General features: G+C 37.9%; 5 protein-coding genes across 6 annotated transcripts in view; 1 reads left to right on the forward strand and 4 right to left on the reverse strand.

Annotated features, from left to right (window-relative positions):
• Nucleotides 1–1,281, reverse strand: part of LOC111477329 (transmembrane protein 87B-like) — a 4,811-nt gene extending 3,530 nt beyond the window's left edge. Inside the window, exon 1 of the mRNA XM_023121407.1 lies at nt 846–1,281. Within this exon, the coding sequence (XP_022977175.1) occupies nt 846–1,090 (245 nt within the window). The 5' untranslated portion in view covers nt 1,091–1,281. The remainder of the gene's footprint in view (nt 1–845) is intronic.
• Nucleotides 1,282–2,535: 1,254 nt separating this feature from the next.
• LOC111477334 (ABSCISIC ACID-INSENSITIVE 5-like protein 2) lies at nt 2,536–3,737 on the forward strand. The gene is made up of 3 exons (XM_023121412.1): nt 2,536–3,215; nt 3,328–3,399; nt 3,497–3,737. Exons 1-3 carry the CDS (start codon nt 2,742–2,744, stop codon nt 3,575–3,577), a joined length of 627 nt encoding a protein of 208 aa, XP_022977180.1. The 5' UTR covers nt 2,536–2,741; the 3' UTR covers nt 3,578–3,737.
• A 113-nt stretch (nt 3,738–3,850) lies between these two features.
• LOC111477330 (beta-1,3-galactosyltransferase 7-like) lies at nt 3,851–7,679 on the reverse strand. Of its 2 annotated transcripts, none has more exons than XM_023121408.1 (11): nt 7,373–7,679; nt 7,181–7,280; nt 7,051–7,106; nt 6,745–6,959; nt 6,593–6,656; nt 5,380–5,452; nt 5,179–5,299; nt 4,995–5,082; nt 4,712–4,837; nt 4,404–4,513; nt 3,851–4,276 (listed from the first exon to the last, which is right to left on the reverse strand). In XM_023121408.1, the coding sequence occupies exons 1-11, from the start codon at nt 7,462–7,464 to the stop codon at nt 4,128–4,130; spliced, it is 1,194 nt and encodes a 397-aa protein (XP_022977176.1). In that variant the 5' UTR covers nt 7,465–7,679; the 3' UTR covers nt 3,851–4,127. The 2 variants fall into 2 exon arrangements, with proteins under 2 accessions (XP_022977176.1, XP_022977177.1); XM_023121409.1 differs by having other exon boundaries at nt 7,392–7,562.
• A 480-nt stretch (nt 7,680–8,159) lies between these two features.
• Nucleotides 8,160–9,750, reverse strand: LOC111477333. Its single transcript, XM_023121411.1, has one exon. The coding sequence runs from the start codon at nt 9,278–9,280 to the stop codon at nt 8,471–8,473; it is 810 nt and encodes a 269-aa protein (XP_022977179.1). The 5' UTR covers nt 9,281–9,750; the 3' UTR covers nt 8,160–8,470.
• A 3,409-nt stretch (nt 9,751–13,159) lies between these two features.
• LOC111477331 (ethylene-responsive transcription factor RAP2-13-like) lies at nt 13,160–15,076 on the reverse strand. The gene has a single exon (XM_023121410.1). It carries the CDS (start codon nt 14,492–14,494, stop codon nt 13,430–13,432), a length of 1,065 nt encoding a protein of 354 aa, XP_022977178.1. The 5' UTR covers nt 14,495–15,076; the 3' UTR covers nt 13,160–13,429.
• Between the last annotated feature and the right edge of the window lie 1,134 nt (nt 15,077–16,210).

The following is a 16,210-nucleotide window of genomic DNA, read 5'->3' on the forward strand; positions in this document are numbered from 1 at the left end:
TTTTTTTTTTTTTTTTTTTTTTTTTTTTTTTTTTTTTTGGAATTTTCGCATGATTCATTAAAAAAAATAAAAAAAGAGTTCACTTCGTTCATGATCTCTTCAAAAAAAAAAAAAAAAAAATTATAAGAATGTTCTCTTCAAATACATGGCTATTTCAGATGTTCATTGATTTTAAATAAATAACTACAGCCAATTAACCAAACTAAAATTAGCAATTTTACACTAATTGGAAGTCTTAATCATTAATCATTGGAAACAAACATTAACATCAACTAAATAAAAGAAGGCAAAAAAATATAAACCTAGTGTGATCCTCTATCTAACTAGCTTAACATTTTTTAAATAAGAGACAAGTGTTTCAAATAGAGAGTCCAATGGATGATGAACAGTACTACGTAACTTGGAGTGGCCACTGAGAACAATAATAAGTGATCAAAGAGTTCAAAGGTCATATAAAGATGTCGAACTTCTTTGAAGACAGGAGAATCCTTCTCCTTTTCCAGCCTAGTTCAAAAGGAGAGCAGCGGGCAATACACAAAAATAAATGTGCGCATATGTGTGAACGTCAGATCCGTGTAAAGATAGAGTCCTCTCACTTAATGCATTGCTAGAGTTAGCAAACAAATAGAAAACAAGAAGACAAGTGTGCAACTGAATTTTCTGACTCACCAATGAATCAAGTTTTAGAGGCATAACAAAACGAACACAGATCTAGCCAAAGTACTGCCAAATTAAAATCAATCAAATTCCAACTACGACAATATCCACAATAAAACCTATGCACAGAACTCACAAAAGAAATACATCCATCAAAATCTAGACATCCAAAGAGTTAGAAAGAGTACTGGATAGAAGATTGGCCATTGCGGATAGAAGGCGTATCGGAATCGGCCGAGAGAGAAGCCTGAAGACCTTCACTGCCGCCGGAGAGAAGGAAAGCATTACCGACATCAACGAAAACCTCCTTATCATAGAAATGGATGGACGCATTACTCAGATTCACTGTAAGCGACAGTAAGAGTACGAACCAAACATACAAAAAGAATAAAGGATTTGAAACAGAAACAGATCTTTGTTTTGCGATATTCATGGCGACGGATCAAACGACAAAACGAGAACCAGAGAGAGATAAAAAGAGGGGCCGGCGTTAGGGTGAAAATCAGCAGATGAGATCGGAGGTCGATTGTAAGAGAAGCATTTGTCTCGGTCGGTAGGAAAGGGAATTTTACCACGCGCGGGACGCGCTCTCCATAAAGGAGATTGAGACAACTCATCCATATTCTATTAATTCAAAATTTTAAAGAAGCTAAATTTATAGGATATTTATATGCCACAAAATCCATTGTTGTAGAACATATAATTATATCGTAGCCTTTTTAATAATGTATTTTCTATAAAAAAAAATTATTATATATTTTGTTTTTAATGTCAAGTGCAATAATTAAAAATTGATTAATGTTAACTTTAAAATAAATAAACTTCCTTAAATTTCATATAATAGTAATTAATTAATTCAACTTAAAAAATGAGTAATTATAATAATTAATTTATAGGATGAAATTTTTATGTATTTTGTTTGACAAATATTTAAAAATACGATATAAAACTAACTAAATAATCAGTTTTGTTCATGCTTGTCTAGGGCGGGTTAATTGAGAGTGATTCAAACAACAGGAATCAGTGTAGGGAGTTACAATCATGCTTGTCTAGAGCGTGTTATTTGAAAGTGCGATTCTGACAACATACCTTGTCTGATGGGTGTTACGGTCATGCTTGTCTAGGGCATGTTATACCGTTTGATGGGTGTTATGATCATGCGTATCTAGGGCATGTTATATCGTCTAATGGGTGTTACGGTCATGTTTGTCTAGGGCGTGTTATCTAAAGTTGTGATTCTAACAACAAGCACTGTATGATAGGTGTTACGGTCATGCTTGTCTAGGGCATGTTATACCGTCTAACAGATGTTAGAGTCATGATTGTCTAGGGCGTGTTATCTGAGAGTGTGATTCTAAACAACATGCACTGTTTGATGGGTGTTACGATCATGCTTGTCTAGAGCATGTTATACCGTTTGATGGGTGTTGCGATCATGCGTGTCTAGGGCATGTTATATCGTCTGATGGGTGTTACGGCTATGTTTGTCTAGCACGTGTTATCTAAAGATGCAATTCTAACAACAGGCACAGTATGACAGGTGTTACAATCATGTTTGTCTAGGGCATGTTTACACCATCTAACACATGTTACGGTCACGTTTTTCTAAGGCTAGGGTGTGTTTTGAAGGTGCGGTTTTGACAACAGGCACGGTCACATCCCAACCCATAAAGCATGGTCATATAGAATATTTGCATTTTAATGGCATACACTTCACAAACCTTTCATATGACATTTGATAAGAAAGGGTGTTAAAACATTGTAATGAAAGACAAAGAAAGTGAAGCAGATTGGTAAATATTAGAATGGTGTAAGCCATTGAATTTCCATCTCTGTATCCCACAAAATTAGCAAGAATATCAGGTTCGGCTGTTGAACTAAGAAACTTCTCTCTTACCCTCTCTAAAATATCGGATCCCCTTCAACAAATCACCTTCTGCCAGATCCTTTCAAATCTCAGTTATGGGTTCTCCACAAAACTTCCACCAATTTGGCTTCTCTCCCTTCCTTCTTTCCTTGATTCTGAAGTAGCACAGGAATATAAGCACTGGTGCGGGGGAAGGAGCCTTCTTTTAGAATAGGAAATGAATTTAGATGACATAGTTTTGAGGAATGTGATGTCTGTGGAAGAAGCAGAGCTGGTACATAATAATAACCCTTCCTCTTCACCTCCTGCCTCAGCAGCAGCCACGGCTTCGTTGTTTCTCGGGAAAAGGGCTGGTGATGTCGAGCCACAGCCCGATCTAATGACCGAGGTTTCAGCCTCGACAGAAGGGATGGAATGGATGCATTACCAACGAGCATTACTCATTGATTCCAAGTTGCCAGCTTCTCAAGCTGTTTACAATAATCATGGGAGTGTACCAGATATTGGTGTTTACAATTTGCAGGCAATGTCGATCACGACATCCGCCTCGTCAAACTCCGATTTCCATGAGGGTAATTCTGGACGGAAACGAAGACAATTGGATGATATAAAGGAGAAAACTATTGAAAGAAGGCAGAGGAGAATGATCAAGAACCGTGAGTCTGCTGCAAGGTCCAGAGCCAGGAAACAGGTAAATTCATGCATCTATCTTTCAAGTTTCCATCAAACACAGGAAAAATAACAACATTTTTCGTGATATTAATCATACGTTTGTTCATTCTTCGTTCGTTCTAATCCTCTAGGCTTATACGAATCAGTTGGAGCATGAGGTGTTATGCTTGAGGAAAACAAATAGTTGGCTGAGAAAGCAAGAGGCAAGTTCATCTAAACAGAGTCATATTTTCAACAAAAAAACACAGCTGAGTGAATCTATTTGATTTAAGAAACTGTAGAATCCTTTTATTTTTTCAGGAAGTAGAAAGAATGTTCTTGTCAAATCCAATTCCAATGCCTAGATATCAACTGCGGCGCACAAGCTCAGCCTTCTTCTAGCTTTTTCTCTTCACAAGCACACCTCTCTCTATTCTCTTCTCTTCTCTTCAAGTTTTTTCCTAGATAGAAGCTTTTACTTTCTTAGTTCTTTGTGCTTCATGTAGAGCAAATATTCTGATAGCAAACCTATCTGGTTATGATAACAATGCAGCTGATTTCCTACCCTTTTGCCTACTCATAACTCATGCCACTAAAATTTTAGGTATTCCTCGTGTTCATCAGTGATATCAGATCCAGATTACATCAGAAGGCAAGGATCTTATAGAGGAAAAGAATACACAAATCATGATCATTTTATTTCTTTTTCACTGTACAAACAAAGGACACATACAGAATCTGACTCATTGAATAGGAACTCAACAATATAATACACTGGCAGTAATACTTGAATCATATAGTCAGAAGGGGCGACTACGAAAGAACAAGAACAAGAGGTATCGATGAATTTAACTTACACAAACAAAATTGGAAGCTTTGTGGAAGCGATGTTCAACTCCCAAACAGTGTCCAGCTTTTGTCTGATCACAGCAGAATAATGTCAAGAACCCAACTAGATTAATGCACTCCAGACAGCCCCATTCCCTTCACCACACTTTTCGTGGACATGCTTGATCCTCTCAACAGATTTGCATATTCCACTGCAACTCCAGTCAAATGATGCAACGCATACATTGCCTGCTTGTGCCTTCCACTCACAATCTGCAAATGTTTTGTCTTAGAAGAGAAACCAAGCTTTGCAATAAAGGAAAAAGAATTTGCATAAATGGGGTTTGGGAAATCGTTTGTTCTTTACTTCACAATCGTCCATATATAAGTAAAACATTACCAGGTGGCGTCCCGCAGCACATGTTACGGTCGTCTATATGCTCGACTTCAAGGCCTATTAACCAAGCACCAAGGGACACATCTTCATTGGCATACTTATGCAAAATTGGCCTGCATCACAAGTTTCAACTCTTTGAATTAAACTCACATCATCAAGAAGTGGGGACAAGTTAATTATATGAACAAAGTTGAATATATTAAGAAACTTATCTCATGTTGATGCAAGAATGATTTTAATCAAAGATGTGGCTAAGATGATGTGTTTACTTTACATAACTCTAAATGCAAGCAGAAACGCTATATCCTTACTCATTGGCCGCCATGTAGGTGGCTAGATCTTTCGAGATTGCGTAAATCTGCCCAGTTGCATGTCTGAAATACTTATTTCCCTCCTCTCCAAATTTCCAGTGTTCAGGTTCATGGTATTTGACACTCCTGTGGTATAAAGAAAATGCAAAATTATCATCACATATCCTTTTTAAGAATGCACAAAACAAACAAAAGAATGATATCAATGTGCAAAAAAGGGAAGAAATGACAGAGACAATCAATCTGCAATGAACATGATAGATAGACAGTCCATGATAATTACTTGGAAGAAAGAACAGGTCCAGATTTCATGCACCCGATATAGACTCGGGGCTTCGAACGGTGGTAAGCAAGAGTAGTAGCTAGCATCCCTAGATGAGAAAGAATTAAGAAACTCAATCTTGATAAGTGGATATTTAGTTTTCACAGAAATTGAAGGAATAACAGCTTAAAAACGTGAAACATACCTAAATTTACATGGACATCATCATCTATCTTAACATAGAAGTCAGCATCCCATCGAGCAACGGCAGTGGAAAAGAAGGATTTTGTTTTTGCAGACAATTCGTGATACCCTTCGATATGTTCCTGAACATGATGATCCAGTTTACAAGCTGAATGTCTAATCATTCCTTGTTATCATAATTACTCCATGTAAATTCTCATACCAGCCTAAGGAAATCTTTGTGCAGGGCATCTTCTGAATCAATTGCACGATCCAAAATGCTGTTGGAAGTTGCGCTAATCAAGCGAAAATCAATGAGGTTAGTTCCATTGAAAACAAGGAAGCAATACCAAACTAGTTATATAATGCATCAAGATTAAACTGCACAAATATAAAAGGACCAGTTCAAGGGAGAAAAGACTAGAACGACTTCCACATAACAAGGCTACTTCCTGAACAAGGAGATATAAACAATATGTTCATCACAATCAGAAAGGCCAGTCTAAGTTTAGTTCTCATTGATACTCAAGTACTCAGAAAAAGAAGGTGAAAAGAGAAAGCTGGTAGATTGACAGTTCTTGCTGCCTTTGTAAAAGAGAACCACCAACAAAGAACTTGTATGGCCCATCTATTAAAACAGAGTTTTGAGTGACAAAAAGCAATCCAGAAACTGTCCGTATCAGATTGTAAAACAGAGAGCCGTACCGTCTTGTTGTAACAGCCTAGGTCCACTACTAGTAGATATTGTCCTATTTGGGCTTTCCCTTCCGGGCTTCCCCTCAAGGTTTTAAAACTGTCTCCTAAAAAGAGGTTTTCACACTCTTATAAGAATGCTTTGTTCCCCTCTCCAACCAATGTGGGATCTCACAATCATCCCTGGGCCCAGTGTCCTTGATGACACATCATTCGATGCCTGACTCTAATACCTACCATTTGTAACAGTCCAAGCCCACCGCTAGCAGATATTGTTCTCTTTGGGCTATCTCGAAAGAGAAAACCCAAAGAGAACAATATTTGCTAGCAGTGGGCTTGGGCTGTTACACTTGTCGTAGTATAGCTTGCAAGTTCGCCACTTGAGTTCTACGTTGGACCATCTTATAAAGTAAACAGACCAGCACACAACACTTCTTAGCGTGGAGAAGAAAAGTTTCTGCTTGTTCTATAAGTTTACACCCCCATCTCATATAATGTGAAAATGACCATGAATCAATTTTTAGTTTCTACTGCCTTCCTCTACACCCTTCATTAAAAGAAGAGGAACTTTAAAGCATTCTTCAAAATTTCCACACGTTTGGTTAAATAGTCAAAGAGTAAAGCTTTCTCAAAACACCCAACACATTAAGATGGCCTTAAAAACATTTAATCTCTGCTTCTCCCAGCATCTAATTTCAAACAAGTAGCTAGAGCCAAATACCCCACAAGAAACGCAAATATACCTATGGCCAATCATAAACCGAACCACAATCCCCTTCTCTCGCTCCAACTGGAACAGCTTTTCCCCTGACCAAACATCAAGCTATGTTTTAGCAGAAACATAACGTTAAATGATCAAAATGAGACATAAGAACAGTAGGTAGGACCAAGATACCTCGAGGCATCCATGTCTCTCTGACCGAATCGCGACGTCTTCGGCTACTAAAAGCTGTGTTTATCCCAATCACCATTAACATTTTCTTCTTCGGCAGGCTGCCTTTACCAGAGGATTCAATAGCTGGTGTGTAGCTATCAAAGGAATGCATCTCCGGGGAATTCTTAGCCTCCACCAAATCCATGTTAAGCATTGTAATTTTCTTGTCCAAAGATCTGTACACCTCCACAAATTTGTTTCACTGTTAAGCCAAAGCGGAAGAATGAGGAAACGAAAAATTGGAAATAAAGAAGAATTGCACTAAACTGGATTGCTTCGTGAGTTCTATAGACTGCAGTGATCACATCCCTTTTTTCCGCTGGCTTCAAAATTTCCAAGAAAAAATAAATCAGACTAAACAGGCAACAGAATGAGTCGTAATATGTCAAACACTCACCATCTTAATCGAGCTATCTTCAGAGACGATTTGAAGTTCCTGCTCATGTCGACGACGGGAGATGACCTGACCATCAGATTCCGGCACCAACCATAACCTACTGCAAAACCCAGAAATCCAAACCCCCCGATCAACAAAAAAAACCCTATAAAAACAGAGAATCACAACAAATCGAAATGAGAAAATAGAAACCTGTTCGTGGCGATCATACCGAAAAGGAAGAATGAGAGACAAAAGAAAGGAATCCATATCACAGAAATCTTTCTAGTGCCACGGTTCTTCATTTTCCGGCTAGCTGTGGACGAGCAGATGAATTATCAGAAGGATTTATAGGGTTAAGGAAGAAAGTGGAATCGAATTGGGATTTCTAGAGGTCAGAGTGTCAACGGTTAGGCTGCGGAAGGAAGAATTGAGCGCCATTTTGCTGCTCTACGCTAATCACGCCATAATTACAAACCTCCCTGTTCATCCCTTGGTTCTAATCTAATAAACTCCCGTCTCTGTGTTTATGTTGTTACTAATCTTGATTATTTTTTTTTTAATTTTAATATTCATACGATAATGCTGACGTGGAATATACAACCAATTTGCCCAATAATTTATTTCAATTGGCTGATTTAAAAAATAGCCTTGAAATGGTATTTGATTTATTATAATAACCTGAAATTAAAATAATTTTGAGTGTTGGAGTAAGATAGCAAGAGGATATTTTCTATAAGGAGTTTGTTTTTAATATTGTATTTTCAAATTATAGCAAAAATAATATTGGTGGTTCGAGTGAGGATCTAACCAAATAAATATGTTATATCATAAACTCACTTTTAATAGATAATCGAGAAATAGTAGAGGAGACATTTGTCCGTGTGAACTAAATGGATTCGAGGATCCATCTGTCCTATAAAATATATGATATGAACCAAGACATCGACCATTCATTATTTGTCATAAGATCTTATTCTCGATTGGATAATTATGTCTATAAAGTATACACGGCTTCTAATTACAACTTTTGGAATGCTTTGGGTTAGGTTAAAGGCGGCATGCCACGAAAGATGTTGGGCCTCCAAAAGGAGTGAACTGGGAGGTCCCATATCGATTGGTGAAGGGAACGAGTGCGAGCTAAGACGCTCGGCCCTTAAACGGGTGGACTGTGAGATCTTATTAGAAACCTTTCCCTTACATACACATTTTAGAAATTTTGAGCAGACCATATCTATTAAGTTTAAACAGTTAACTAGTAGGTTTAGAACCAAGTTTAACATGATGATCTGAGTTCCTTACCCAGTAAGATCAAACCTTCCAACTCCGACTCCTCGTAACCAAATCCCTGCTCTCTCTGTTCTCTTCCTCCATTAGCCATTTCAAGCTCTTCTTCACCTTGACCTCTGTGTCTTCTTCCTCCTCTGAACATGCTTCCTCCACCCAACTCTTCGCCGGAGCAGACCTGCAGCGCATAAGCAAAAGCGCGTTTCTGGGCGGCGCCATCGGCGGCCCAATCGATGCATCATCAACTGTACAGAGACCGTTGCCGTCTCTCCGGACCCCACTTCCCTGTAAAACCATGAACCATTTAGAAAACGCCGTTCTGGAGCCATCGCTCCCCTCGACACCCACTTCCTCTTCTTCCTCGTCTTCAGAGGTGAACTCTGCTTCAGGGAAAGCTCCGAAACACCCAAAATCAAACCGAATGCTCCGTAAACACGTTAAGAATTGCATTATATCCTTCTTGAACCCTAAAGATTCGACCCAATTGAACCTCCTCCGCCGTAATTCCCTCCTATTATGAATTCTCTCTATCTCCTCCATCACCGATTCCCAGCTCTTCCTGCTCTTCCGCCTCATCTTAATCTGCCCTGCACAGGTCACTTTCGGCGACGACGGTTCCGACACCTCAGACCCCCCTATCGTCTTCGCTTTGGCCCAAACCACCGGGCTCTCCGCCGACTTCCTCCGCCGGTGATAACGGCGGAGCTTGTTCGAATCAGACGCTCTGACAGGACTACAAAGTGGGTTTGGCATTAAAGCGAAATGCGAGCGAGAAGGGAAACAAACCAATAAATCCGGTGAAGGGATCGCTTTAATGTCTCTAATTAATTTCATGGTGTCCTAGAAAGAGGAAGATTCTGGCATTGGAAGGTTTGGGATGTGGGGTTTTTAAGGACAATTTTTACAGAGGAAACAGAGGAAGAAGAAGAAGAAGAAGAAAGGTGAGTCAGGATCTGGTGTTTTGGACCCCTACTGCTTTTTGTTGGATGCGTGAGAGGTTCTGCTTTATTATCTGTAAAATTTAAGAACACTCCTTTTTGCCTGCCTGAGATATAGAAAAAGGTTAAGGATTAAAGAACAGGCGGGGCTGCGGTTCTTGTAAAGAGGCACGAGGCTTGTTGTATAACCCAATCATTCACCCAACTTGGCGAGCCCACGCCATAAAAAATGGCCTTCCTCTCGCTCAGTCGCACTCACAGTCACAGTCACGCGTTGGAAGAGTCTAAACCCGACCCAACAGATATTGTCTACTTTTACTTCTCGGTAGTCTAAGCTCACATCGAGCAGATATTATCTTATTCTGACTTGTTATAATACCATTTATATCAGTTTAAGCCCACAACCAATAGACATTATTTACTTTAATCTGTTATGTATCTATGTGTCTAGCATCCCTTTTGAAACTTGTCTCTTATACATTTGTAATAACTCAAACACACTCTTATATTTATTTACTTTGACTCGTTACGTATCGAGGGAGTCCAGCATCCTCGCTAGTACATCGTTCGAAACCTGACTCTAATATCCTTTGTAATAATTCAAGCACACTGCACTTTGACCCGTTACGTATCGCCGTTAGCCTCACGGTTTTAAAACGCGTCTACAAGAAAAAAGTTTTCACACCCTTATAAAAATGTTTCATTTCTCTTTCAAACCAATGTAATAACCTAAATTTACTGCTAGCAAAGTCTATTTAGTCTGACGATTTTAAAACGCGTCTCACTGCTAGCAAATTTTTAAATGTTTGAATAACATTCTTAAACTTTAAAAAAATTCTAAAAAACACGAAAAAAACTATTAGAACACTTTTAAACTTTTTTAAAAACTTTAAAATTAAAATATATATATTATTACAGCATTTCAAAAATATTCATAAATTTTAAACAGTAACATTAAAAAATTTGGAGAATAACCTTGAGGTTTCTATCTATTGTATTCGTTCATATATTAACAATATAATAATAATAATAATAATAATTTTTTTTATAACTATAAAAGGTGTTGATGTTATTTTTAAAATTTCGACCGTACTAACTCTAAGAGTGATTTTAATTTTTTTTAAAAGTTAAAAAGTATTAATAAAACTCTTTTAAAAATATAAAGGTATTTTCAAAATTTGAGAGTATTTTTGAAATAAAATATTAATTATTTTATTAAAAAAAATAGCATATATTTTTTTAATTTAAAATGTATTATTTAAACGATATTTTTATTAATTTAGAATAGAGTGGGCGTTGGAAAGCAAAGCAATTGGGTGTTAATTTGTGGTCACAAATTGGGGCCTACTCGTGACTCATGACCATTCACGGCACTTTAAAATTTAATGAAATATGGTTGTTGTCGTCTATTTACTTTTATCTTATAATATTATTCTTTTTTTTAATTGTTTTCAACGTATTTTCTAACTCACGTTTTCTAAACTATTTCTCTCAAACATGATTCGAGGTTCGAGCTTATATAAACATTATCTATGCAGTCTGAATTTCTCACGACTGACTTGTTCGCTAGGTTAGAACAAGCTTTATCCTATTACTATAAAAGTGCAATTGTAATAATTTCAAATATGTTTATTTAATTTGTGGGACGAGTACCATAACATATTTTTGATAAAAATCTCTATTCATAAAAATAAATAAATAAAATCTTATTTGGATATCTCTAAATATGTGAGATCACAGGCACTTTACATAAAGATATTTTCTAGCGGTGGGCTTGAGCCAAAATAGACCATATTTTATAGTTGTAGCCTTTGGACTATTACAAATGCTATTAGAGCTAGACATCGAGCTGCGTGTCAGTAGAATAGATATTTTCTAGCCGTGATTCCTAACATGTCATCAGAGCCATAGTCTAAACTTAATCATGTCAATAGAATCCTCAAATGTTGAACAAAGAATTGTGAGTCTCGAACATGTAGTTAAAAGTGACTAAAGTGTCGAACAAGGGGTGTATTTTGTTCGAGGGCTCCAGAGAAAGGAGTCGAGCCTCGATTAAAGAGAGGCTATTTGAGAGCTCTATGAGCCTCAAAGGAGGCTTATAGTGTACTTTGTTAAAGGGGAGGATTATGGAAGATTATTGTGAATGAGTCACACATTGGTTAACTTAGTGTAAGATTATGAGTTTAATAGTAAATAATATTATCTCCATTGACACGAGGCATTTTGGAAATTCTAAATCAAAGACATTAAACCTTATACTTTAAACAATATTATACCATTTTGGAGAGTCTGACCTTGACCTTGATGTGGTGTTATTGATGTGGTGTTATGCCATCCCCAACTCCAAAATGTAAATGATTGTCGTTTACATCATTCAGTCCTGTATTGCATTTCTCCTTTGTTATCGATTCTGTATCCTCTCCGTGCAGATTGAGAGGCATTTATAGAGACATGGAGGCAGATTCGAGCAGAATGAGGCGTATTCCCGTTCCTGCTATGGCGCAGTAACTGTATACTTCTTTTTTTTTTTTTTCTGGAGTTTTGTATTGGAACAATGTTTGATTGCATTTTCAAGTTCTTCGGGAGAAATCCGGGGACATCGGTAGCTTACTCGTTCTTGATCGGACTGGCCTGCCAATTCGGAATTTGATAACATGGTCAAATAAGACTAACCTCGCGATACCTGTAATTCTTATCAAGATGTGTGTGAAGCTTATCCTAGGAAAGGTTGGGCTCTGTCTGATCCAAATCGATTATCGTGCTTCCAGATACATAATCCATTAGCATCGTTTCAGTGGAATACTTTTAATGTAAGCAACTAGTTTGAAATGAGAAATTTGCTACATGATTATTAGCAGATTAACTTTTGGAGGTGATTTTCCAGGTGTTGTACCCTAAGTACGGGTAGGCTTCTTTTTGTTTGTTTGAAGTTTGGTAAATCATCCTTACTCGGTGGAATGTATTTTTTGCCTAAATCCAAAACTCACTAGTGTGGATGACGGAGAGAAAAAAGAACTCAAGTTACTCATTTGCCAATTTTTCTTAACTTTTCCATTAAGGATATGCTGTCCTTTGGATGGATCGACGAGTGGGAAATACTTTCAATGAACATCGTAGCATATTTCCTGGCCCCTTGATTCTCTCTCTCTAAGGTTATACTTCGATGCTACCCTGTTCCATGTAGCTCAACACTTCAGGGGCATAGAAGGAGAAAGCTTCTCAGCTCTTTTCATGGAGTTGTTTTCTTCTAAATGGCTTTTGCCTTGTGATATGTCTCAGAATTTTTGGGGTGTCTTAACTTCCGATCATATTGCATTTTTCAGGTGACACTCACAGAGGAGCAGATCTCTTTCTTTCACTTCTTAACAAATGTATGCGCCATAGTTGGAGGTAATTTACAAGAGTTATTTGAACCTCAATCAGTTGATAAATTTTACCTAAGGTTGTAGCAGTGATTTAAATCCCCAAAAAACATGCACATTCCTTCGCTCTTTCTTCGTATAATCATCTGCTAGAGGGATGCTCTTTCTTCATATAATCTACTAGAGGGATACCTGTTAAAAATCACAACCTTTCCAATAAAACAATATTGTTCACTCTGAACGCTCATGTTTTTTTATTTTAGAAAAATAGAAATAGTATTTATTATAAATTCATGATCCTCTCATAATTAGCCATTCTAGAAGTATTTTCCTAACAACCCTCGACAAATTTCTGGTTGAAAGAGGAGAGTATACAGGTTAATAGGTTAATTATAGGATATCTTTGGTCCATATTACGAAGTTGAACTAATCATTGTTTTACTGCAAATATTAGACAACAGTAACAGACCAATCAAAAAATGGTTACAGTTACTGCAACTGAAGAAAGAAAAAAGAACACCAAAATTAAACCATATCATGGTCTACCAAGAAAAAAACCAGCTGACCATGAACATTTTTACATGATATTGACACGATGCCCATTTAAAAGAATTTGACCTTGTGTCTCTGCCTGCAACCTCAAAAAAAATCCGTTGCAGGTGCTGCTGAAGATTTCGATCGAATTATTGAGGTAAGATTGATGCCCAATCTATCTCAGAAGGATATTTCTCTAGCATTGAAGTCTCCCAAGCTAGATTCTGATCCCATGGCAGCTCTGTGAAGTCAGGAAATGAAAGATCTGATAAAGGTGAAGACGCTGCAGACCCGTCGCTCTCTGTCACAGCCCGCGACGAGGAGTTCTCCACCTTCACAGCTGCTATGTCTGCGATAGAGCAGGATTGGGACCTTGACTTCTTAGCTGCAGTAACAGGCTTCTTTGAGTTGCCTTGTTTCTGTGGCTTGGCCAAGTTATCACAAATTGCTTGGAGCTTTGCATCAACTGAGGAATGTAGAGGGTTATACTCGCCGAATTCGCCTTCAACGCAGGAGCCTTGGTGCTTGAGGTGGGGGAAATTAAGTCTGGCAGAGTCACCTCGGAGCTTGAAGGCAGCCTTGTCATATGCCAAGGCAGCTTCTTCAGCAGTGTCAAAGGTACCGAGCCAGAGCCGAGTTCTGTTCCTTGGGAGTCGGATCTCGGCCACCCATTTTCCCCAATGCCGTTGCCTGACCCCTCTGTAAAGCTTAGTGGGTTTTGAAGACGAACCCACTTGCTTCATTGGGGTCGACTTGGGGCTGAGGAAGTTGGGCGTTATTTGTTCATAGCAGGGTAGTGGTTGATGGTTTTGATGCGCCAAAGCTAAAGGCAGTGGGGTTTGGTTTTGAAGAAGATTGATTTGAGGTTGGGAATGAAGGTCTTGAGGTAATGATAACTGATGGGGTCCAATTGCGAATGGCTGTTCAAAACCAACGAGGTTTTGGGTCGAGAACCCATCTGAAAATTCTGGGTTCATCGAAGTGGAGCAGCCATTTGAGTACAAAGTGGACTGTTGAGGGGCAGAGTGAGAGAAGCTGAGGTGGTCGTTGGTACAGGGAGGGAGATATGGTGCTGGTGATGAAGAAGAAGAAGATGGAAGATTTGTAGAGAGAGAGGAAGCAACTTTCATAAAAGGTAAAATCGCTTCCATTAGTTCACCACCAAAGTGGTCTGTTTGAGGTCCTTCATTGTAGAAATCCATGGCAGTTACCATTACTTCAATGGTCCGCCAAAAATGAAATGACCCCAAAAGGAAAAGGGGAAAAAAAAAAAAAAAAAAAAAGAAGTATCTCTTTACAGATGAACCTGATTCTTGTTAAAATAGAAAGAACAGGCCACCACTGAAAATATCAAAGAGGTCCGTAAATAGACAACCCCTTCAACTCTAGAAGGAAATGAAAAACAGAAGAAGAAGAAGAAGAAGAAAAGGAAACCAACCTTGAGGGACTAAATTCACCCTCCATGCTGATTGACCATAAGAAGAAAAACAAACGAAGTAACCTAAAGAAAAATGGAAGAAAACACACACACACACACACACAAATCCTGGATCTCTGAGAACACCTGCCTTTGCACAATCCTAAGTTTGGTTATTGTTCATTCCCGAAAAGACAAACCCAAAACCCAGAACCTGAAAGAAGATATAATGAACAGAAAGGGATTCAGATAAGCAGGGAGTTTCAGAGGGGGGAAGAAGAAGAAGAAGAGGAAGAAGAAGGAAGTTCAAACTTGAAACAGAGTTTCTTTTGGTTTTTAGCCATTCTGAACTCTCACTGTCTCTCTGCCTACAATGCCTATTCCCCACGAGCAGCCTCCTATTTATAAGCCTCTAATGCCTGGAATTCACTTACCTTAATCACGGCGTCGTTTCGTTTAATAATCTCAGTTATCCGCCGTAACTTAGCTTCATAGTTACGCTCATCATCTCTGATTCTCCTAAAAGTTTCGCTGACCAAAAAACTCTCGTGTTCACACTTACTGACAAATATCTTAACTCTTTCATTTGCTTTGTAGGTAACGATTCATCCCCCTTCTCACTATTCTTGATTCTTCAAATCCTGTCCGTTGGATATCATCGGCATGAAGCTGGTGGATGGCTGTGATTCAATTACTCAACCTGGGAGCCCACACGGTTTTCCAAGCTTTGTGTCAGTTTTTTGGATTGCATCCTGAATTTATTAGCAAGTGGGCAAACGGGTAAGTGGAAATTTTGAATTCTCTATTTTAATTGTGTAATTATGAGGCTTAATTCTTTCACTAATTGTTCCTAATGAATCGGCTCCACATTCCACCCACTAATTATGATTATAGTAAAAGTTAATTATTATTATTATTTTGTGCTAAATATAGAATTTACTTCCGGAAATAACAACATGATTATATGATTATATGGGTGGATGAAATGTTCTCGTGGGTTGATTCAGGAGAACATTTGACAAATTTTATAATAAAGTTGATTGTTGATATGATGCTTAAATGGTGAGAACGTGCATTTATTATGCATTGAATAAGATAATTGGAATAATAAAAGAAGGTTGGTCAATGTAGCTGTTTAAACGTGTCTACGAGTCACGATGCTGGAATTTTCCCAGGGAGCTACAGCATAGTTGGCTATCATAGAGAGGATTTAAAACATGGTACTTCAAAGCTGTGTTGAGCCATTATTTGAGGCCACAATATATCAATTATTGTTTCCATTCTTAATTTGGTCTTGAATATATATAGGATGGTTTGAAAGAAGTTTAGGTGGCTAATTTAAGGAATGATAATGAGTTTATAAATAAGAAATAATATCTATTGGTATGAGATCTTTTAGAGAAGTCTAAAACATTATTATGAGAGTTTATATTCATAGTAGACAATACCGTATCATGGTGGGATTCATGATTCCTAACAATATATATAAAGAAAATTAGTATTAGAAGTACAC

The sequence above is a fragment of the Cucurbita maxima genome, unplaced genomic scaffold (genome assembly GCF_002738345.1).
Source record: "Cucurbita maxima cultivar Rimu unplaced genomic scaffold, Cmax_1.0 Cma_Scf00003, whole genome shotgun sequence".
NCBI classification, from domain to species: domain Eukaryota; kingdom Viridiplantae; phylum Streptophyta; class Magnoliopsida; order Cucurbitales; family Cucurbitaceae; genus Cucurbita; species Cucurbita maxima.

Excerpts from the sequence above, each read along its gene's own strand:
- LOC111477331 (XM_023121410.1), bottom strand. The coding sequence starts at position 14,494 with ATGGTAACTGCCATGGATTTCTACAATGAAGGACCTCAAACAGACCAC.
- LOC111477334 (XM_023121412.1), top strand. The coding sequence starts at position 2,742 with ATGAATTTAGATGACATAGTTTTGAGGAATGTGATGTCTGTGGAAGAA. Across the intron at positions 3,216-3,327 it reads GGTCCAGAGCCAGGAAACAG|GCTTATACGAATCAGTTGGA; the intron begins GTAAATTCATGC and ends CTAATCCTCTAG. Across the intron at positions 3,400-3,496 it reads GTTGGCTGAGAAAGCAAGAG|GAAGTAGAAAGAATGTTCTT; the intron begins GCAAGTTCATCT and ends TTATTTTTTCAG.
- LOC111477333 (XM_023121411.1), bottom strand. The coding sequence starts at position 9,280 with ATGAAATTAATTAGAGACATTAAAGCGATCCCTTCACCGGATTTATTG.
- LOC111477330 (XM_023121408.1), bottom strand. The coding sequence starts at position 7,464 with ATGAAGAACCGTGGCACTAGAAAGATTTCTGTGATATGGATTCCTTTC. Across the intron at positions 5,453-6,592 it reads CGGTTTATGATTGGCCATAG|CGCAACTTCCAACAGCATTT; the intron begins GTATATTTGCGT and ends TCGCTTGATTAG. Across the intron at positions 4,838-4,994 it reads GGACCTGTTCTTTCTTCCAA|GAGTGTCAAATACCATGAAC; the intron begins GTAATTATCATG and ends TTTATACCACAG.